The sequence below is a fragment of the Callorhinus ursinus genome, unplaced genomic scaffold (genome assembly GCF_003265705.2).
Source record: "Callorhinus ursinus isolate GAN/ISIS: 27379988/994484 unplaced genomic scaffold, GSC_fseal_2.0 scaffold78, whole genome shotgun sequence".
Classification (NCBI taxonomy): domain Eukaryota; kingdom Metazoa; phylum Chordata; class Mammalia; order Carnivora; family Otariidae; genus Callorhinus; species Callorhinus ursinus.
In genome coordinates, this window is record NW_027397140.1 from 2291403 (window position 1) to 2315452 (window position 24050).

Genomic DNA, 24050 nt, shown 5'->3' on the forward strand with positions numbered 1-24050 from the left:
TCTAAAGAAACAGAAATCATAGAAACAGTAGAATCGTGGCTGTCAGGGGCTGGGAGTGGGGGAAATGGAGAAATGTTGCTCAAATGGTACAAACCTGCAGCATCAAGATGAGTAAGTTCTGGGAATCTAACATACAGCATGCTGAGTATAGTTAATAATATTGTATTATATTATATACTTGAAAGTTGCTTAGATCTTAAGAGTTCTCATCACAAAAAAGGGGGAATAACTATGTGGGGTAATAGAGGTGTTAACTAACCTTATTGTGGTAATCATTTTGCAGTGTACATATATCCAATTGCCAAGCTGTAAACCATAAACTTATACACTGTTTTATGTCAATTGTATCTCAACAAAGCTGAGAAAATATTTTTAAAGCTGCTCTAAAAAAATAAAGTCTATTAATTTTTTTTAAAAAAGGAAAACAATTCTAACATTACACTCACTCTGAGTCTTTACCATCTCAACTTCCAAATTAAAGCTGAAACTCCGTAAGTGCTGCAGCTGTATTTTGATATTGACTACAGAAGTGCAGTTGGTCATAGTTGGAACCATTGCTCCGGGATCTCCATCTTCAAGAGCTTCACATACTCATTACAAACACAGTACGTGGAAAAGAGCAGTATCTTCTCTACCATGACCTTGTGAAGATCAAAGGAGTTGAGGTCGATACCACAGAGTAGGTATCAAAGCATTAGTTTTCTTTTTTCCTTTCCTAAAATGTTGCTTATGGTGATCACTCTCAAAAATAAATGTGCAAGCTGTCCTGATCTTCAGATTCCCAGTCTTGAAATAAATGATGCACAATTTCTATTAAGAATTGTGCACATTTAGGGGCACCTGGGTGACTCAGTCAGTTAAGCATCTGCCTTCAGCTCAGGTCATGATCCCAGGGTCCTGGGATCAAGTTCCGCATAGGGCTCCCTGCTCAGCAGGGGGTCTGCTTCTCCCTCTCCGTCTGCCACTCCCCAGCCCCCTTGTGCTCTCTCTCTTGCTCTCTCTCAAATAAATAAATTTTTTAATTAAAAAAATTGTGCATATTTAGATATCCTGTAGTGACAAAGACAGAGAATGTGATTAAAGATTGTAAAAAAAGATTCTCCTCAACATGTGTGAACCATTTCTAATCTTCTCAATAACTAGAAAAAGCATAAACAACTCCAGGATAAACAAGACAATGAGAATCAGTCTATTAAACAACAGACTGAAATGCAACTTCATTTTTATTTAGCGGAGAGAATATCTGAAACTAAATCTTAAGTATTAATAGTATCAATAGAAGAAACAGAAAAGTGGGAGGGAAGAGAGGAAAAAGGAGTAGAAATAATTGTTTTCTCTCTTTTCTCGGTTGTTAAATGAATATTTGGTGGGAGGAAGCCATAATTTTATCAGGCTTTAGCATCACAGTCAAAACCCAAATAAAAATGTATATGTTAAATCCCACATACATCTCTAAATTGTACTTTTTTCCCCATAATAGATTATTTAATTTGATTGCTTTGGTCTCTCTCATATTCTTCTTTTTATTATTATTGCTGACCCAATTCCCAATACCCACTTACACCATCAACTCTCTACTTTTAAATTGCTTCTACTTCTCATGAGGTCCACTTTGAAGCACTTTACATTCTTTTGAAACTACATTATTTGGTGTTACAGAGTGGATGTATGTGATGATTTCAGCAATGTGAGAAGAACCCCTTTATCCTTTTGACTTCCAAGCAGAATTTCGAAGTTTGGACGTTTTCAAGTTTGGAGCACAAAGGTTAGAAATACTCATCCTTCAAGAAGCAACTGACAAACAGGGTTTTTAGGGCAGTAAAACTATTCTGTATGATCCTATAATGGTGGACACATCCTCACACATTTGTCCAAATCCACCGATGTACACCACCAAGAGTGAACCCTGATGTAAACTAGGATATTTGACTGATAAAGAAGTCAATATATAGGTTCACTGATTGTAACAAATGTACCACTCTGGTTGAGGGGAGGTGGTGTTCATATGGGGTAAGGCTGCGCATGTGTGAAGACAGGGGTTATATGGAAAAATCTCTGTACCTTCCTCTAAATTTTGCTGTGAACCTAAAACTGCTCTAAAAAAATAAGTCTTTTTAAAAAATAAATATATAAATTTTAAAAAAAGCAATTCAGAAGCTTTTGATTCATGAGCCTCTTGAAACACCCCTCAGGGCTATGGGATAATCCCCTTTGGGGACACTTGGCATTGAATCTATCTTTGCTCTGGCCCCCTATGTAGCATGATGGTTTGTTTATGAATCTCGACTTGCTCCTCCCACTCATCTTTGTCTTAACCTGCACCCAGCACCATGCATGACACACAGTAGTCGTATGTCAAATGTTTACTGAATGAACAAAGATGGAAATAGAGAAATTCACCCCAGAAACATAGGAATTGAATATCTAAATGTACCTGTGTATACCTAGATTGATCAATTGATCTATCTATCTATAAAACAAGCATTTGCCTATCTATCTATCTATTAAAACTTTGTCTACCCTTTATGCTTTGCTTAGCTGACGTATGTTAGTAGTACATTAATATTCCTCTTGGAAGCAGACAGGGGGACAGCTTAGACAACTCTAGTTCTGCTGAGAACGGTCTATAAACATGTCACTATTTCCAGAGCAATGCATTTCCTATTGTTCAGCTTGCCCACTGTTGTCTAGATACTTGCTTCACTTTCATCAATAAAAGGCAACCAACATTTATTGGCCTCCCCTTTCACTGCAGTAGATAACGCCTAGAAAGAAAGAAAAATTGAACCAAATGAATTTTCAAGATATTCAAGCTATTTTTTCAAATGGGAGGTTAACTGGAAAAGCTTTCTACTCAATCTCACTTATTAAAAATCTAACAGCAGTATTTTGGTGTGTCTGCCACAGAACATATATGGTTTTGATGCTCATGTATTTTTCTCAGGTCTTACAACATCTCAGACCATTTAAGATCATTCATCCCCTCTTGATGAAGGGATCAGAGTAAATTATTTTAAATAATGATGTTCTTTTTTTATGATTATGTTATGTTAATCACCATACATCACACATTAGTTTTTGATGTAGTGTTCCATGATTCATTGTTTGCGTATAACACCCAGAACTTGCCCTCTTTAATACCCATCATCAGGCTAACCCATCCTCCCACCCCCTCCCCTCTAGAACCCTCAGTTTGTTTTTCAGAGTCCATCGTCTCTCATGGTTCATCTCCCCCTCGGATCTCCCCCGCTTCATTCTTTCCCTCCTGCTATCTTCTTTTTTTTTCACTGTCAGTTCTATGCCATGTAATTGCGCGTGCTCTCTCTTCCCTGGAGGAAGGGGTCTGAATAGAGATCTTTGCTAGATACAAACCAATTTCACAAAATTTGACCCATACATATCTTAGATGGAAGTGGGTCTGCACACTTCCAAATGCCAAGGTCTGCCCAAGGATGAAGCCCAACTCTTCATAAAGGCTTCAGGGCCTCAGTCCCAGGCAGGTCCAAAGTGTTGTCTAGCCACACCCCATTCCCTTGGCTTTTCAAACAACACACTAGTCCCCATTCCTTCCATCAGGTCACACACCTGTGTTCCTGACTGCTACTGAGGACTTCCCCATGCTGTCCCACTTGGCAAACACCTGCCTATTGATCAAGTTTCAGATTGAGACCTCATCAGAGAAATCTACTCCAAATGTTACCAGCTTTCCCAAGAGGGGGCTTGCCCATTAGCAGAGTCCTTATCACTCCGTGGGTGACTATCACTTACTTAGCCTCCTCCTGTGAAGCCTATGACTTCCAGGCAGAAATTTCTATCAATTCCAATAGCAAAGCTTAATCCTGGGCACTGAGTAGGTATCAAAGCTACAGGAGTTCATGAAATTCCCTAAGATATATAAATGCAAGCACCTGTTTCTAAAATAATTTTGTAACTATATCTCTGTGGAGGCACTTCTTTTTTAGTGTTAGATATAAATTAATGTTAGACATAGGGTGATGAATAATGTGGAACTGATGTAAGAAAATAAAACTCCAGAATAAGAAACAAATGAACTAAGAAGTGATGATAGTCTTTACACGGTCAACTGAATAATTATATAGCAAAGAAAGGGAATATTACATTTACAATTTACATTTTACAATCAGCAACACATAGGCTGTGTGAACTGAATTCTCTTTTATTCATTTCACTTCTTTGCCAGTGCCACATCCCCAATTTATGGATAACATGTTTTTTTTATGTGAGTCACCCATAAATATAATTTTACCCCTACATAGAAAATTTTATATCATCAGAGAAAAGATAAACACTTTTAATATCTGGCAATGAAAAGAACTGATTTTGCTACTAATTCTGGAGAGATTATTTCTATCTACAGAACATTGCAATGAAAAGATAACATCTAAGTCAGCATTTTGGCAATTCCCCACCCTCATCCTCACCTCCCCCAAATCCAGGAGCCAGTGTGCAGCAGTAAAATACAAAGAAGCCCCCCAGCATACAAGAGTTTCTGCCATCACTGGGTCCACAAATGCCAATGTGTGCTCTTGGAACCCTGCATACGCCTCTCAGGGAGCCACATCACGGCCTGCAACACCTCATGGGACACTTTTATGCTAATGTATTCCAGCATTCCAACACTTTCTTCATAGCTAAGCACTTTTTACAGGGAAGGCCTTCTTTCACACTGCAGTTACTTCTGGAGCTCATTTTGCTTCTAAATCTGTGAAAATACCCTACTCAGGAAAATCATATACTTGATGCCATACTTTCTCCTGCCAAAAATAAATAAACAAATAAAAATAAGGCAGTTTATTTATCCCCCGAGTTCAAACTGAAGAGCAAAGTATAAACTGGGTAATCTCAGATCCTTTCCTAAGAAACACTAAAAGGCAGCTCTCTGGGGTCTTGAAAAACCGAACCAAAAGTTAAAAAGCTGTCATTTATATTTATCCTTAATATTAATGAAATCAGATATAGCCAATGACTGCCTAATTGCAAATAATCTTATCCGAAAATCTATGTGCATTAAATATGTGTGTGGAGAAGGTTTGGATGAGATGCCTTTTAAACACTAGAGCCATGTCTCACTACTAGGGTCACAAACTCCACTCCTTGATTTTTTAAAATCATTTTCAATATTTAAACTACCAATCGCTGCTATAGATTTAAGAAGTCCATTGTGAGTTTAAGCCTGCATGATAAATCTTGAACAGAAACTCATGACAAGAATGTAAGTAAGAACTGATATAAAGGTCTTCAAATCAGAAAAGAGCTTCTTACCATGTTTATTGATGAAACAGGACCAATGCTGTTAACATAGATGTCAACGTCAATTACAGTCGGTTTTACTGTGGAGAAAAATACACGTGTGTTAACACCTTGTGCCAGAGAGACTGAGGAAAGCAGTATTCAACTTCCTTTGACTCATGCACTGACACCTCATGGCTATGTGGAAAAGTGGTGGATTTTTTTTTTTTTTTGGATTTGCCTTGTAGTTGCAATTCAAACCCTGCCTCTCTTCCTTTTTTAAAATTCTCAAAGGATTAGAGATTCTTACTGGTATTTAACAAATTCTTGGAAAACAGGACATTTATACATTGCAAGTTGCCAGGAATAGATGACTGTAAAGATATCCTGCAATATTTGTTAAGCTGATTATATGGCAAAGAAAATATAAGACAATAAATGTTAAATGGTAAAAGACACTGCATAAGCAACTTAATGTCAACGTTTTCTATAAAGCCAAACCCCCAGTGATGAGTAATATCAGATACAGCTCCAGTCCCTTATCCATCACCTGACTTCTTAATTGTTCTAAAGCAAGGTGACTCAAAGCAAAGATTGGAGAGTGTATGCATTAGAGAAGAATAAGGAATACTGATTATTGTTATTGGAAAACCTAAAGACACATACACGTATCACAGATTTAAAATCCTATAGTTAAAAAATAAATAACACTTTTGTAAGTCAAGGAATTACAATTTCAACTACGAGGGCATAGAATGTACAGATGAGAGATTGTAATCCAACATTGTGCATCACAGGTAAAATTGGCTCATTTCCCCTTAAAGAAAACCAATAATGAGATTGCAGAGCCGGCCAACCTCTGAGTCAGGGGTTCATGCCCTCTGAAAAGAAGGAGGTTCTCTTCTCTGAACTTAGCAACTGATAAAGTGAATCACAGCACCAATTTCAGAATATTTCTTCCCCAGAGGAAAAGGAGAAAGACTCTGAACCTTTGCATATAAAACAAATCATTTCAGATACAAGAGTGTTTGTATCTGCAATTATTTCGATAAGCTTCCTTCAGTTTTGCTAAATAACCAATCATTCACAAATGGACTTCCACACTCTACTTTCCGAACTATGAGGGGTACTTCTGAGCTCACAATCTCATTAAATTGCATACCCAGCAGTCTGTTGCCTGAGCCACATTTTCCAGACCTCCATGAAAATGAAAACAATGATTATGAATTTGAGCCAACCACTCTAACATCTTTCAGGACAACCAAGTCATATTGGCATCAAAGAGCGGTTGGCATTTTGGAAAACACCCCAACACAATTCTATGTATTATGTATATAGTGCTTACATTTCCTAAAAGGACTGTTCTTCATTTTAGACAGATTTGTTAACTACTATAAATAGTAAGTAGCATCTTTCTTCAACTTCAATGGATTCAGCAAGTTTTCTGTCCCCAGACACCGCAATAACCTTTGGTGATGTCATTCAAAAGCCTGGTTAAGTCAGTCAGTTGAGAACCTACTTTTTTGCAAGAGACTTTTCTGGCTGTTTTATGGTATTAGAGTTTAGGCTTCCAGAGCTCTTACTCTCATTAAATTAAAAAAGACCTACAGACGTAAAACCTTAACTTGAAGTGGGAAGTGCCAAATGAGTATTAAGTGCAATAGTGCAATAAAAGTTTTAAGGGATAACGGTTTGGAATAAACACACACACACACACACACACACACACACGGATGCACACATGTGCACACAAAACCAGGGGAAAATTAACTGTTTTAAGCAAATGCTCTTTTAAGAAGCATCATGCTAAAGTAAAAGGAGCTTTTAAGAAATTGGCTCTGACAGTGGCACCCAGGAAAGAGCCTGGCCACAGGTGGCTCATGGTTTATAATTCAAAGACTCAAAATTAGGCCCTGACAAATGATCTTTGACAAGGGAGCCCAGACCATTCAAATGTGAAAAGGACAGTTTCTTCAACAAATAGTGTTGGTTAGACTGGATATCCACATGCAATGGATCAAAGACCGAAAGGTAAAACCAGAAACTACAAAACTCTTAAAAGAAAACATGAGGGAAAACTTCATGACACTAGAGTTGACAATGATTTCTTGGATATGAACACCAAAAGCACAGGCAACAAAAAATAAATAAATATATTAGACTATATCAAAATTAAAAACTTCTGTATATCAGACACAGTCAACAGAGTGGAAAGGCAACCCACAGAATGGGGGAGAACATTTGCAAATCACATATCTGATATGTGGTTAATCCACAACAGAGAAAGAACTCCTGCAACTCAACAATAAATAAGCAAAAAAAAACCTGATTTAAAAATGGACAAAGGACTTAGACATTTCTTCAAAGATATACAAATGACCATTAAGCACATGAAAAGATGCTCAACAGCGCCAGTCATTAGGGAAGTGTAAATCAAAACCACAATGAGATACCACTTCACCTCCATTATGATACCACTTCACGTCCATGAAAAACAACAAAACAGAAAATAACAAGTGGTGGCAAGGATGTGGAGAAACTGAAACTCTTGCACATGGTAGGAATGTAAAATGATACAGCCACTGTAGAAGACAGTATGGCACTCTTCAAAAAAAATTAAACATATAATTACATGACCCAGTAATTCCACTTCTGGCGATAGACCCAAAGGAATTAAAACCAGACATATATTTGTACACCCATATTCATAGCACCATTATGCACAAAAACCAACAGGTAGAAGCAACCCAGTGCCCATAGAGGGAGAAATGGATAAACCAAATGTAGCATATTTATATGGAATATAGTTCAGATTTAAAAAGGATGGAGATTCTGACTGTTTTATATTCTTTTATGTGATGGTTAGTCACATGTAGCCACAAGAGAAAAGGCTCAGAATAACGAAGTTTATTATATTCACAAGTCCTAGAGACTGGACATATGACTTGCAGGTCCACATGAGAAAAACACCAGAGTGGTCAGGAGGCAGAAGCCAGGGCAAGGTAGAGGGAGAAGGCACTTATGCCACGATCATAAATGGGGTTTCCATGGGAGAGACACAGCAAGGCAGGATAGACAACTAACATTGGCTAGTTTGAATAATTCCAGTGGTTTCTAGTGGTCCTGGGATGATTAAGGCAGAAGAATATTGCTTCTTGTAGTGTAAGGGCCAAAAAGAGCGACTACAGCTCTGGACTGGTTTGCCTGCATACCAAAGGTATACTCCTTCCTGGCTAGGCCCTTTGCTATCTCTAAGAATTGGCTAGCCCCAGAGGAGCAGTCTGTCCTCAATCAAGAAGTTTTTAAGATATCAAAACATCATAATATTCAAATTATAAATATGAAATGTAAAATTAAAATATCCATGTGTGTTTATGTATACATATATACAATACAATGACACATGTTACAACATTGATGAACCTTGAGGATATTATAATAAGTGAAATACTTCAGTCAAAAAAGACACATACTTTGTAAGTCAACTTCTATGAGGTACTTGGAGTAGTAAAATTCACAGAGAGAGAAAGCAGAATGGTGGTTGCCAAGGGCTGGGAAAGGGAGGAGTGAGGAGTTAGTGTTTAATGGGTGCAGAGTTAAAGCCCTGCAAGATGAAAAGAGTTCTGGAGATGAGTGGTGGGTGGTGATGGTTGCAAACAATGTGAATGCATACAATAGCACTGAACTGTACACTTAAAAGTGGCCAAGATAGTAAATTTTATGTTATGTATATCTTACCACAATAAAAAAAAGATTAAGCTCTGGATAGTTGGTAGAAGGATGAAGAGTTACACAGAGGTAAAGAAGCTAGAAATGGGGAGAGAGGGGGGAGGGGATGTGATTTTCTGAGTGAAAGGAGGCAGATTCAATTGAAAAAAAGTATAAAATAGGGCTGATGATACTGGGTCCCATACGTGTCACACAAAAATATATTCACTTTTCAATTCTTCATTTGAATTCTATCTTACCTATTTGGATGTCATTATTACCTTTAAGTTCGGAATGAGTATGTCTGAGAAGAATCACAAACTCATAAACTGTGAAGCATAAAGGAATGTGGCAAAGATGCACTGGGTTAGCTGTGACAGGCATCAACCACATTCATTCCCTTGAAAGATATGTGGCCCAGATAGGCGGAGCAAGATGGCGGAGGAGTAGGAACCTGGATTTCGTCTGGTCTTAGGAATTCAGCTGGATAGGGATCAAACCATCTTGAACACCTGAACTCAACAGGAGATGGAAGAAAAGAATAGCAACAACTCTCTGAACAGAAAGGCGACCACTTTCTGGAAGGTAGGATGTGTGGAGAAGTGAATCCGAGGTGATATTCGGGAGGATAGACAGTGGAGGGGGCCTCCGTCGGCCACTTCTGGCAAGTGATAGAGCAGTGGAGCACAAAATCGGAACTTTTAGAAGTCAGCTCCGCTGAGGGACGTCGCTCCAGTGGCTAAGCAGGAGGTGGAACCCTCGCGGGACAGTGTGGTCTCAGGACCCTCAGAGTCACAGAAAGACCAGGGGTGCCTGAGTGCGGCACAGCTCCCAGGTATCGGAGCGGGGAAGCCGGGTGCAGAGACGGAGCCGAGGAGCAGGCTCTCAGCTCGGGATTACCATAAACTGTGATCCACGGCAAGGTCAGGGCACTGCTCCTCCAGCAGGGACCCAACAAGCGGCAGATCTGGGGAGACTCCCCTTCCTCACCTGGAAGGAGCAGCACAGGAGCACACCGCAGGGATCTGCTGGGTTTGGAGACTCCACACCGAGTCGGGTGCCAGAGATAGAAATGCTCGGTCACAGGCTCGGTGAGCATAGAGTGTGGCCAGAGACCGGGGAGATGGGAGCGATTGACTGCTTTTCTCTGGGGGCGCATGAGGAGTGGGGGCCCCAGTTCTTGGCTCCTCCAGGGTGGAGAGTGGGAGGCTGCCATTTTCACCCTCCTCCTCCAAAGCTGTACCGAAAGCTTACAGAGAACAAAAGATCCCGAGAGCAAACCCCAGCAGATTACTTAGCCCAGACGACAAGGGCGGGGCAATTCCGCCTCCTGCAAAGACATTTTGGAACCACAGCAACAGGCCCCGCCCCCAGAAGATCAGCAAGAACAGCCAGCCAAGACCATGTTCACCATCAATAAAAATGGCAGAACTCCAGCACTAGGGGAATACTGCACATAGAATTCATGGCTTTTTCACCATGATTCTTTAGTTTTTCAAAGTTAATTGTTTTTTTATGAAATTTTCTTTTTCCTTTTCTCAAACAACATCTTATCAATCCCTTTTTATTTTTATTTTTTTTAAAGATTTTATTTATTTATTTGACACAGAGAGAGACACAGCAAGAGAGGGAACACAAGCAGGGGGAGTGGGAGAGGGAGAAGCAGGCTCCCCGCTGAGCAGGGAGCCTGATGTGGGGCTCGATAGCGGACCCGGTGACCATGACCTAAGCTGAAGGCAGACGCTTAACGACTGAGCCACTCAGGAGCCCCTATCAATCTCTTTATAAAAAAAATTTTTATTTTTCATTTTTAGAGTCATATTCTATCCCTTCATAGTAGTTACCCTTATTTTTGGCATATATATATAAGTTGTTTTCTCTTTAAAATTTTGATATACAGTTTCTTCTAACAGATCAAAATATACACTAAATCTCTAGTGTATGGCTTTGTTTTAGTGTCCTACCTGATCACATTCTCTCCCCCCACCTTTTCTTTTGTAAACCCTCCTCTTTCTTTTTTCAAACAACTTATCAAATCCTTTTATAAATTTTTTTTATAATTTTCATCTTTATAGTCATATTCCATCCTTCATCATATCATCAACCCTTATTTTGTACATATATAAGTCTTTCTTTCTTTAAAATTTTGGGAGGCACTTTCTTCTAACAGACCAAAATACACCCAAAATCTAGTGTGTGGCACTGATCTATACACCAGCCTGATCATATTTTATCATATTCTGTTTTTTTTTGTTTTGTTCTGTTATTGTTTTTATCTTTTTCCTTTTTCTCTTTCTTTTTTATTTCTTTCCCTTTCTTTTCCCCTGGTTTCAGGTCTTTTCTGATTTGTTTAGAGCATATTTTCTGGGGACATTGTTACCTTGTTAGCATTTTGTTCTCTCATTTTCTATTCTCCTCTGGACAAAATGACAAGACGGAAAAAATCACCTCAACAAAGAAAACAAGAGGTAGTACTGTCTGCCAGGGACCTACTCAACACAGACATTAGTACAATGTCAGACCTAGAGTTCAGAATCATGATTTTAAAGATACTAGCTGGGCTTGAAAAAAGCATGGAAGTTAATTAGAGAAACCCTTTCTGGAGAAATAAAAGAACTAAAATCTAACCAAGTCGAAATCAAAAAGGCTATTAATGAGGTGCAAAAAAAAATGGGGGCACTAACTGCTAGGATAAATGAGGCAGAAGAGAGAATCAGCAATATAGAAGACCAAATGATGGAAAATAAAGAACCTGAGAAAAAGAGAGATGAGCAACTACTGGATCACGAGGGAAGAATTTGAGAGATAAGTGATACCATGAGACAAAACAACGTTAGAATAATTGGGATCCCAGAAGAAGAAAGAGAGAGAGGGGCAGAAGGTATATTGGAGCAAATTATAATAGAGAACTTCCCTAATTTGGGGAAGGAAACAGGCATCAAAATCCTGGAGGCACAGAGAAGCCCCCTCAAAATCAATAAAAATAGGTCAACACCCCGACATCTAATAGTAAAACTTACGAGACTCAGAGACAAAGAGAAAATCCTGAAAGCAGCTTGGAGAAGAGATCTGTAACCTATAATGGTAGAAACATTAGATTGGCAACAGACCTATCCACAGAGACCTGGCAGGCCAGAAAGGACTGCCATGATATCTTCAGAGCACTAAACAAGAAAAATATGCAGCCAAGAATACTATATCCAGTTAGGCTCTTATTGAAAATAGAAGGAGAAATGAAAAGCTTCCAGGACAAACAAAAGCTAAAGGAATTTGCAAACATGAAACCAGCCCTACAAGAAATATTGAAAGGGGTCCTCTAAGCAAAGAGAAAGCCTTAGCAGCATAGATCAGAAGGGAACACAGACAATATACAGTCCCAGTCACCTTCCAGGCAATACAATGGCACTAAATTCATATCCTTCAATAGTTGCCCAGAATGTACATGGGCTAAATGCCCAAATCAAAAGACACAGGCTATCAGATTGGATTAAAAAACAAGACCCATCCATATGCTGTCTGCAAGAGACTCATTTTAGACCCAAAGACACCCCCAGATTGAAAGTGAGGGGGTGGAAAACCATTTACCATGCTAATGGACACCAAAAGAAAGCTGGGGTGGCAATCCTTATATCAGACAAATTAAATTTTAAACCAAAGACTGTAATAAGAGAAGAGGAAGGACACGATATCCTACTTAAAGGGTCTATCCAACAAGAAGATCTAACAATTGTAAATATCTATGCCCCTAACATGGGAGCAGCCAATTATATAAGGCAATTAATAACATAAGCAAAGAAACACATTGACAACAATACAATAATACTGGGGGACTTTAATACCCCCCCTGACTGAAATGAACAGATCATCTAAGCAAAAGATCAACAAGGAAATAAAGACTTTAAATGACACACTGGACCAAATGGACTTCACAGACATATTCAGAACATTCCATCCCAAAGCAACAGAATACACATTCTTCTCTAGTGCCCATGGAACATTCTCCAGAATAGATCACATCCTAGGTCACAAATCAGGTCTCAACCGGTACCAAAAGACTGAGATCATTCCCTACATATTTTCAGACCACAATGCTTTGGAACTAGAACTCAATCACAAGAGGAAAGTCGGAAAGAACTCAAATACATGGAGGCTAAAGAGCATCCTACTAAAGAATGAATGGGTCAACCAGGAAATTGAAGAAGAATTAAAAACTTCATGGAAACCAATGAAAATGAAAACACAACTGTTCAAAATTTTTGGGATGCAGCAAATGCAGACCTAAGAGGAAAGTATATAGCAATACAAGCCTTTCTCAAGAATCAAGGAAGGTCTCAAATACACAGCCAAACCCTACACCTAAAGAAGCTAGAGAAAAAACAGGAAATAAAGCCTAAACCCAGCATGAAAGAGAAATAATAAAGATCAGAGCAGAAATCAATGAAATAGAAACCAAAAGAACAGTAGAACAGATCAATGAAACTAGGAGCTGGTTTTGTGAAAGAATTAACAAGATTAATAAACCCCTGGCCAGACTTATCAAAAGGAAAGAGAAAGTACCCAAATATATAAAATCATGAATGAAAGAGGAGAGATCACAACCAACACCAAAGAGATACAAACAATTGTAAGAACATATTATGAGCAACTCTATGCCAGCAAATTAGATAACCTGGAAGAAATGGGTGCATTCCTAGAGATGTATCAACTACCAAAATTGAACCAGGAAGAAATAGAAAACCTGAACAGACCTATAACCACTAAGGAAATTGAAGCAGTCATCAAAAATCTCCCAAAAAACAAAGCCCCAGGGCCAGATGGCTTCCCAGGGGAATTCTACCACACATTTCAAGAAGAATTAATACCTATTCTTCTGAAACTGTTCCAAAAAATAGAAATGGAAGGAAACCTTCCATACTCGTTTTATGAGGCCACCATTACCCTGATCCCCAAACCAGACAAACATCTCATCAAAATGGAGAATTACAGACCAATATCCTTGACGAACATGGATGCAAAAATCCTCACCAAAATATTAGCCAATAGAATCCAACAGTACATTAAAAGGATTATTCACCATGATATAGTGGGACTCATCCCTGGGCTGCAAGGCTGGTTCAACATCCGCAAATCATTCAATGTGATAAAATACATTGAGAAAAGAAAGAACAGGAACCATACGATCCTCTCAAGCCATGCAGAGAAAGCATTTGACAAAGTACAGAATCCTTTCTTGATCAAAGCTCTTCAGAGTATAGGAATAGAGGATACATACCTCAATATTAGAAAAGCCATCTACGTAAAACCTACAGCAAATATCAATGTCAATGGGGAAAAACTGAGAGCTTTCCCCCTAAGGTCAGAAATGCGGCAGGGATGTTGACTATCACCACTGCTATTCAACATAGTATTAGAAGCCCTAGCCACAGCAATCAGACAACAAAAAGAAATCAAAGGCATCCAATTCTGCAAAGAAGTAGTCAAACTCTCACTGTTTGCAGATGATATGATACTTTATGTGGAAAACTCAAAAGACTCCACCCCAATACTGCTACATCTCATACAGTAATTTAGTAAAATGGCAGGATATAAAATCAATGCACAGAATTCAGTGGCATTCTTATACACCAACAACAAGACAGAAGAGAGAGAATTTAAGGAGTCGATCCCATTTAGAATTGCACCCAAAACCATAAGATAGCTAGGAATAAATCTAACCAAAGAGGCAAAGGATCTGTGCTTAGAAAACAATAAAATACTCATGAAAGATATTGAAGAAGACACAAAGAAATGGAAAAACGTTCGATGCTCATGGATTGGAAGAACATTATTGTGAAGATGTCAATGTTACCTAGAGCAATCTACACATTCAATGCAATCCCCATCCAAATACCATCCACTTTTTTCAAAGAAATGGAGCAAATAATCCTAAAATTTGTATGGAACCAGAAAAGACCCCGAATAGCCAGAGGAATGTTGAAAAAGAAAAGCAAAGCTGGTGGCATCCCAATTCTGGACTTCCAGTTCTATTACAAAGCTGTCATCATCAAGACAGTATGGTATTGGCACAAAAACAGACACATAGATCAATGGAACAGAATAGAAGGCCCAGAAGTGGACCCTCAACTCTATGGTCAACTCATCTTCGACAAAGCAGGAAAGAATGTCCAATGGCAAAAAGACAGTCTCTTCAACAAATGGTGTTGGGAAAATTGGACAGCCATATGCAGAAGAATGAAACTGGACCATTTCCTTACACCACTCACAAAAATAGACTCCAAATGGTTGAAAGATCTAAATGTGAGACAAGAGCCCATTCAAATCCTAAAGGAGAACACTGGCAGCAACCTCTTCGACCTCCGTGACAGCAACTTCTTCCTAGAAACATCGCCAAAGGCAAGGGAAGCAAGGGCAAAAATGAACTGTTGGGATTTCAGCAAGATAAGAAGCTTTTGCAGAGCAAAAAAAACAGTCCACAAAATCAAAAGACAACCGTCATAATGGGAGAAGATATTTGTAAATGACATATCAGGTAAAGGGCTAGTATCCAAAATCTCTAAAGAACTTCTCAAACTCAACACCCAAAGAACAAATGATCCAATCAAGAAATGGGAAGAAGACATGAACAGACATTTTTCCAAAGAAGACATCCAAATGGCCAACAGACACATGAAAAAGTGCTCAGCATCACTCGGCATCAGGGAAATCCTAATCAAAACCTCAATGAAACACCACCTCACACCAGTCAGAATGTCTAAATTTAACAAGTCAGGAAATGACAGATGTTGGCGGGAATGCAGAGAATGGGGAACCCTCCTACACTGTTGGTAGGAATGCAAGCTGGTGCAACCACTCTGGAAAACAATATGGAGGTTTTTCAAAAAGTTGAAGATAGAGCTACCATACGACCCAGTAATTGCACTACTGGGTATTTACCCCAAAGATACAAATGTAGGGATCCGAAGGGGTACGTGTACCCCGATGTTTATAGCAGCAATGTCCACAATAGCCAAACTGTGGAAAAAGCCAAAACGTTCATCGATAGATGAACAGATAAAGAAGAAGTGGTATATATATACAATGGAATATTATGCAGCCAGCAAAAGGAATGGGATCTTGCCATTTGCAAGGACATGGATGGAACTGTAGGGTGTTATGCTAAGTGGAATAAGTCAATGACCTCACTGATATGAGGAATTCTTAATCTTAGGAAACAAACTGAGGGTTGCTGGCATGGAGATGGGGTGGGAGGGATGGGGTGGCTGGTGATAAGACGTTGCGGAGGGTATGTGCTATGGTGAGCACTGTGAATTGTGCAAGACTGTTGAATCACAGATCTGTACCTCTGAATCAAATAATGCAATATATGTTAAGAAAAGTAAAAGAAGAAGAAGAAAATAGCAGGAGGGGTAGAATGAAGGGGGGGAAATTGGAGGGGCAGATGAACCATGGGAGACGATGGACTCTGAAAAACAGACTGAGGATTTTATGGGGAGGGGGGTGAGGGGATGCGTTAGCCTGGTGATGGGTATTAAAGAGGGCACATTCTGCATGGAGCACTGGGAGTTATATGCAAACAATGAATCATGGAACACTACATCAAAAACTAATGATGTAATATATGGTGATTAACATAACAATAAAAAACAAAGAATGATATGTGGCCCAAAGGGCAGTAATGTAGACTGCACTTCTACTTGCCTCTCTCATAAAACCTATGCACATACCTGCCTGGTTAGTTTTCCCCACTCAACCAGGGGCTTCTTCATCTTAGAACAAGCATCGTAGAATTATCAGTCAGGAGCTGAGGAGATGACCCAGATGCACAGACAAGAAATGGCACCTATCAGAGTGACCTTGTTGGGGGAAGAGTATAGTTCTTGGGTGGGTCTGTCTACTGATGGACCTAAGGGCACATGGATGAATTTTGCTCCTTAAAGCCTGGAGGTTAACAAATTCTTTGTCTTTTTTACTGTGGACACAAAAGAAATCCTGTTATGATAAAAAGTAAATAAATTGTTTCGATGCAAAAAAGTCTATTTTTTTATGTTTGACATCCAAAACCACATCTAATATAATATAAGATTCCTATTAGACAAATTCAGCCCCTCTTGTGAAAAGAAAAATAAATTTCATTTCCAAAATTCCCAAAAAGCATCTGTTAAGGGGCCCCACTGATGTATCATAAATGTTACTTCCTAGCAGGTGTCTAAAATGCCAAACCTGAATCAAACAGGTAATAAAAACATTTCTGTATAATCTGCCACCAGCTTACTGCTTCCCAGTTACATATAAATCTTAACAAACATCTTTCATTTTTCTGCCAAATTTGGTGGTTACTGTTCTGGTCCTGGGCCCCAGGGGTGAGCACCAATATCATCCAATTTGGTGGTTACTGCTCTGGTCCTGGGCCCCCAGAGGTGAACACCAATGTCATCCAATGAATCAAATATATCATTGTGCCTCAAAATAAGGTCAGCTCTGAGCTTCTCTTATCAAAACCCCCAGAAGTTCCTCTCATTTGGAGGGCAGAGGAGAGAGAGAGAGAGTGAGCTGGGGGGAGGGGTCGTAGGGAGAAGCAGGGGGAGAGGGAGAGAGAATCTTAAGGACATCCATGCCCAGCATGGGCAAGATGCAGGGTTGGATCTCACAATCCTGAAATCATAACCTGAGCCGAGATCAAGAGTTAGACGCTTAACCAACTGAGCCACCCAGGCACCCCATTTCTCCCTAAAACCATAGAATTATGATAGCATATTTTACTTAAGAAAAATTGGTGGAGAAAATTAAAAAGACAGTAGAAAACAGAGAAGTTATGCTTGGTGCAATGTGGACTCATGGGACTCTGGGTGAGTCGGTGTCAATTCCTCTGGAGGTAGAAGAGCAGGAATCCATCCCAGAAATCCATCCCAGATGGAATGAGGTTAAAGATTTACACAAAATTCCCAGCATGTTGAAGTGGCAGGCCTCAAAACCACAAGGACCCATATTAATAATCATTTGGTTTTTCTCAAGTCATTTGATTAATATCTTTTACAAAAGATAGTCTCATACAAAGTTTGAATAAGTGCCTGGGGTCTGTTAGGAAAAATTATTTTACATGTAGTAACTGAGAGAAAAAGATGTATAGCCTTTCTCTGAATCTCCATATTGTTAGGTCACTTGCTACTTTTAGGTCATGAACATCCCTTACCATTCCCAATGAGGACTAGCCCTAGGAGAGAGGGATCTACAGGTGACTCAGTTTCACCCCTTCCCACAGCATCTGCCACGGTTCCTGGCACACAGTAGGTACTCATTGATTACTGGATAATTATGGTTCCTGAAAATTGTGGTTTTATTATATTTAAATGGCTCTTACATGTTAAGTTGTTCACATGAGATTGCAAACTGCAACAGGAAGAATAATTTTTAAATGTCCCCTGGAACCTGATGACAACCACAGATTGACGCAAGTAGCCAAGTAGTCAAGACCAATAGTCAAGAGCTGATAAAAGATTGTCCAAGACAAGGATACTCCTGGAAATAGGCATCTGTTATAATGGAAATTACATTAACTCCCTGGGAGGGAAAAAAGCTGAGAGTGGCATTGGGAAAGCAAATAAACCATTTATATTCATTCATAAACAAGCAAGAAATAGGCAATGATAGAAACACAGATTAGAATAGATGGGATATAGGGCCAGTAAGAGTTGACAGGGATAGAAATTGCAGAGTAAGGGAAAGTTCCAGGTGATTATAGCTCTTCACAGAAGGCAATCCTTCATGAGCTGGTCCCAGATTGGCAGCAAGAGGGAGGAGGAATGGCGACCCCAAAGGACACTGAGTAAATGTGCTAAGTGAGGCAACACAGACAATAGAGCCTGCTGCCAGGCTGTCCGGAGTGGCCCTGCCATTTACCAGTTCTGTAATCCTGAAAAGTGTCTTAACATCTCTGTGCCTCAATCCCACTATGTGCAAAATGAGATGATACTAGAACCTAAATCATGGTGGGGGCTCAGATGGTGGTTAAACCATTGTGAAATAAGTAGTAGGTGCTCAGTAAATGTTTGCTATGGCTGCTGGGACCCCTGGAGTTACATACAGAAAAGAATGCCAAAATCTTGCATTTGTTGCCTTTCCACTAATATTTATGTCTAAAAGTCACTCTGGTCACTTAAATTCTATTTTATCATGAGAAGTTTAAGTATACTGACAGAAATATTTAAATATCAGCAAATGAATTTTAAAAAGAGAGAAAAATAAATAATACAACTCATGCTCATGAGGGTTAAACAGTAGGTCTCTTCCTATAGCTGATAACCTCCTTTCTAATCTTTGCTGCCTTTGGGGAAAAAGTGGGGACTCATCTGCTCTGAGACCCTCCAATTTATTGCCCCCTTCCTTTACCTGAAGTAAGAGTACACTGAGGAAGATGATGCATTAGGTAGACTGACTCCCCACTCCATCGCCAACTTCCATTTAAGTTTTGCCTCCCCTCCTGTTGATGCCCATAGATAAAAGTATTAATATAAATTAAACTGCACTGTAATAAGCATTTACATCCAATCAATATGTAATATTTCATTCCCATTTGAAAGATGGGCAGTTAAAAACATGTTTGAGGAGGTGACTTATCCAGGATTCTACAGCCTCACTGGAGCAAAATCTTAACTTTGGTAATGAGGCTTAAAAGAATTCTGGATAACAATGACTTCATTGGGGGGGGGGCATCTAGGTGACTCAGTTGGTTAAGCCTCTGCCTTTGGCTCAGGTCATGATTCCAGGGTCCTGGAATCGAGCCCTCTAGGGCTCCCTGCTCATCGGGGAGCCTGCTTCTCCCTCTCCCTTTGCTTCTCCCCCTCTTTGTGCTCTCGCTCTCTCTCAAATAAACAAATAAAATCTTTTAAAAAATGACTTCAGTTTATCACCACTACTACCATCACCACCACCATCATCATTGCAAATAATCTTTCCAGGCTCTTCTTAAAATGCAAATACTGCCTCTGAGGCTTACATTAAGTCCATCTATACCATCTCAGCAGAGATGTGTTTTCAAATGCTTTTCTCTAGCTAGGAGAATACTAGGTTATGGGGGGATGGGTGAAGGGATTTGGGGAAAAGAGGTACATAGAATGGGCAACCTTGGTTAGTATCACAGTTTTCTCAAAACTTAAGTCCATGCAGAAATGTTTGACACAGGTTAGTACTGGAGCATTGAGAGCACTATTGTGGGCCCCATTTCAGCTCTGTTGGGGTTCTTACTGGGCCAGTTACCTTGGTTCTGGCATTCCCTTATAAGGTTTACAGCTAATCCCACCTCCACTAATCCCAGAACTATAGACGCCAACTCCAAAGCCTTACTTCTTTCTCAATCTTTCTTTAAGTATGTGATCTCAAGTGGGCCAAGTTAAAAGATAAAGATACATATGTCCTCACCTCAGACCCGGGTCACACCTGATAAGTAATATGAAAGAAGGCAAATAGTGAGATTCTGCTTTTGTATGCACTTGGATAAAAATGTATTACTGAGGTAGATAGCCTGAGAATTCATATTCTCAAAAGAATGAAAAGAGCACTAGTGCTAAAGTTCAGAACCACAACTTCAGAACTCCAATGGGTATATAAATTTCCACCTCTTTTTTTTTTAAGATTTTATTTATTTGACAGAGAGAGACACAGCGAGAGAGGGAACACAAGTAGGGGGAGTGGGAGAGGGAGAAGCAGGCCCCCCGCTGAGCAGGGAGCCCGATGCAGGGCTCGATCCCAGGACTCCGAGATCATGACCTGAGCCAAAGGCAGACGCTTAATGGCTAAGCCACCCAAGCGCCCCAAATTTCCACCTCTTAAAAGAGTTTGGTGATAAGAAGATAAAGGAATTTAGAAAGGCCTCCACAAAGTCTAATAATCTTATAAATTCGACTCTGAAGTAGCCACATGACCTTGTGAAAATAATTTAAATTCTCTGAGGCTCATTTTCTACATCTGTAAACTGAGTGTTTAAAGTAAATTTTCCTCCAAGCATGAATATAATTGGCTATTAACAGGAAAGATACATTTTAACAATGTTCTTCATGATAGCACCTTGTGGTGCTACCTGACTGGGAATATCAAACTATATTCACCAAAAGAATTTTTAGCCCATAGCAGATATGAAAAACGAATGCATTACATTTTTAAACAATAAGATTGAGAATGGTATGAGAGGCCTGGTATGTGACAGATCTTACTGTACTTTAAAATGCATAACAGGGTAATACCAGCAAGATGGGTGAATAGGAAGTCCCAGATCCTCCTACCCCCACAAAGAACCCAACTACTAACTGCCTTTGTGAGAAATCCAGAAGCCAGTTAAGAGGTCCCTGCACCCCAGGTGAATTTGAAGCTAGCCGCATGGAAGCCCAGCAGGAAAATTCATGGCACACACTTACCAGGGTCTCTTCCCCTAACACTGAAGGAAAATATCAAGACAAAGCTCCCATTTCCCAACTTCACCCTGGGGAGGGAAAAAAAGGGTTGAACATACATTCAACATTTTGACTATTGGGAGAACTGCCCCAGAGGTTATTTTCTGTCTTGCCTGAATTTAAGCACTCACAGGAAGTGGGTACCAGGTTGGGGACTACTGAGAACAAGAGCCATTAATATGGTTTGGTCAATCAGCAAAATCTGCAGTACCCTACAAAGACATTAAGAAGAGCTCCAGTTTAGCTTGCTACAGCACTGGAGAGGCCTCAGTACCATAGTCAGACACCAGGGGGAGCACCAGAGTAGTACTGGCAAACCTCTTCAATTCTATTACCAAAAAAAACCCAAGAAGACTGCATCCTCAGGCAAAGTTTGAGAAGTTGTTGGAATCCCTAGGCAGGAAAATTGGTGAAAACTTCCCTGTATGAAACCACACCACAAAGACTGGGAGAAGTGACTGATTTTTCAAATGCCTACATCCCACAGAAGATAACAAGAGAAACAGTGTTTGATCAAAGAAACATATTAAATCTCCAGGAAATGAAACAGAAATATATTAATTACCAAAGAACTCAAAATAACCACCATAAGGATGCTCAATGAATGAAAAGAGAGCACAGATAGACAAATAAATGAAATAAAGAAAATGATACATGAGCAAAATGAGAATATCAAAGATACAGAAATCATGAAGAAGAACCAAACAGAATTTTCTGGGCTGAAAATTACAATAACTGAATTGAAAAAATTCACTTGAGGGACACAGGAACAGACTTGACCAAGCAGAAGAAAGAATCAGTAATCTCAAACATAGGACATTAAAAATTACCAAACTGGAGGAACAAACAAAAAAAAATGAAGAAAAATGAAGATAGCCTAAGGAATTTATGAGATACCATCAAGCAGAACAACATATGCCCATGGGAGTTCCAGAAGGAAAAGAAACAAAGAAAAGTACAGAGCTTATTTGAAGAAATTATGGCCCAAAATGTCCTAATTTGGACGAGATAAATGGACACACAAATTTAAGAAACTCAAGAAACCCCAAGTAGGATAAGCTTAAGAGATCTACACAGAGACACATCATAATCAAATTCAAAAATCACAAAGAATCTTGAAAACAGAAAAGTGACTCATCAAATATAAGGGAGCTCCTATTAGATCATCATTGGATTTCTCAGCATAAACTTTCATGGCTCTATGGTAATGGGATGATATAATCAAAGTGCTGAAAGATAAAACTGACAACCAAGAATACTATGTCTGGCAAAACTGTCTTTCAAAAATTAAGGAGAAATTAAGACTTTCCCAGCTAAACAAAAGCTGAGGAAGTTCATCACCACTAGATTTGCCCTACAAGAAATACTGAAGGCAAGCTGAAGCAAAAAGATAATAAATAGAAACACAGCACTATACAAAAACATAAAATTACCTGGTAAAAGTATAAAAATAAGTATATAATCCTGTAGTATTGTAATGTACATACATAAATCACTTTTAAATATAATAGAGATTTTTTTTAAAAAAGTATAGAAAGTAACTACAAATCTATGTATTGAATACACTATATAAAAATAAGTAAATTGGGGTGGGAGGAGCAAGATGGTGGAGGAGTAGGAGACCTAAATTTCGTCTAGATCCAGGAATTCAGCTAGATAGGGATCAAACCATTCTGAACACCTACGAACTCAACAGGAGATCAAAGAAAAGAATAGCAGCAACTCTCTGAACAGAGAAGCGACCGCTTTCTGGAAGGTAGGATCTGTGGAGAAGTGAATCTGAGGCAATATTCGGGAAGATAGACGGCAGGGGAGGGGGCCTCCATCAGCCAGCTACCGGCAAGTGATAGAGCAGCCGAGCACAAAATCGTAAATTTTAGAAGTTGGCTCTGCTGAGGGATGTCGCTCCAGTGGCTAAGCGGGGTTGGAACCCTCGCTGGGACAGAGTGGTCTCAGGACCCTCTAGATCACAGAAAGACCAGGGGTGCCTGAGTGCAGCAGAGCTCCCAGGTATCAGAGCGGGGAAGCCGGCTGCAGAGACAGAGCCGAGGAGTGGGCTCTCAGTTTGGGATTGCCATAAACCGAGATCGGCCGTGCAGTCAGGCCACTGCTCTTCCAGCAGGGACCCAACAAGGGGCAGATCCGGCGACACTCCCCTTCCTCTCCCCAGGAAGAGCAGTGCAGGAGAGCACTGCAGGAATCTGCAGAGACTGGGGAGTTGGGAGGGATTGAATGCTTTTTTCTGGGGGTGCACTGAGGAGTGAGGTCCTGGGTTCTCAGCTCCTCTGGGGCGGAGATTGGGAGGCCACCATTTTCACTCTCATCTCCCAAAGCTGTATGGAAAGCTTGCAGGAAACAAAAGCTCCCAAGAGCAAACCTGAGCAGATTACTTAGCGCAGACCGAAAAGGGCAGGGCAATTCCACCTCCAGCAAAGACATTTGGGAACCACGGCAACAGGCCCCTCCCCCAGATCAGCAAGAACAGCCAGCCAAGACAAGTTTACTGATCAATGAGAATGAAAGAACTCCAGCACTAGGGGAATACTGCACATAGAATTCATAGCTTTTTCCCCATGATTCTTAGTCTTTCAAAGTTAATTTTTAAAATTTTTTTTTAATTTTTCTTTTTCCCTTTTTCAACCAACATCT

The 24050-nt window shown here is 39.8% G+C and overlaps 1 protein-coding gene across 4 annotated transcripts in view; it reads right to left on the minus strand.

Annotated features, from left to right (window-relative positions):
- GABRG3 (gamma-aminobutyric acid type A receptor subunit gamma3) overlaps positions 1–24050 on the minus strand; it is an 803787-nt gene that overhangs the window by 722659 nt on the left and 57078 nt on the right. For all 4 annotated transcript variants that reach the window (XM_073887389.1, XM_073887388.1, XM_025852098.2 and 1 more), the window contains exon 3: positions 5284–5351. In XM_073887389.1, the coding sequence (XP_073743490.1) occupies positions 5284–5351 (68 nt within the window). The remainder of the gene's footprint in view (positions 1–5283; positions 5352–24050) is intronic.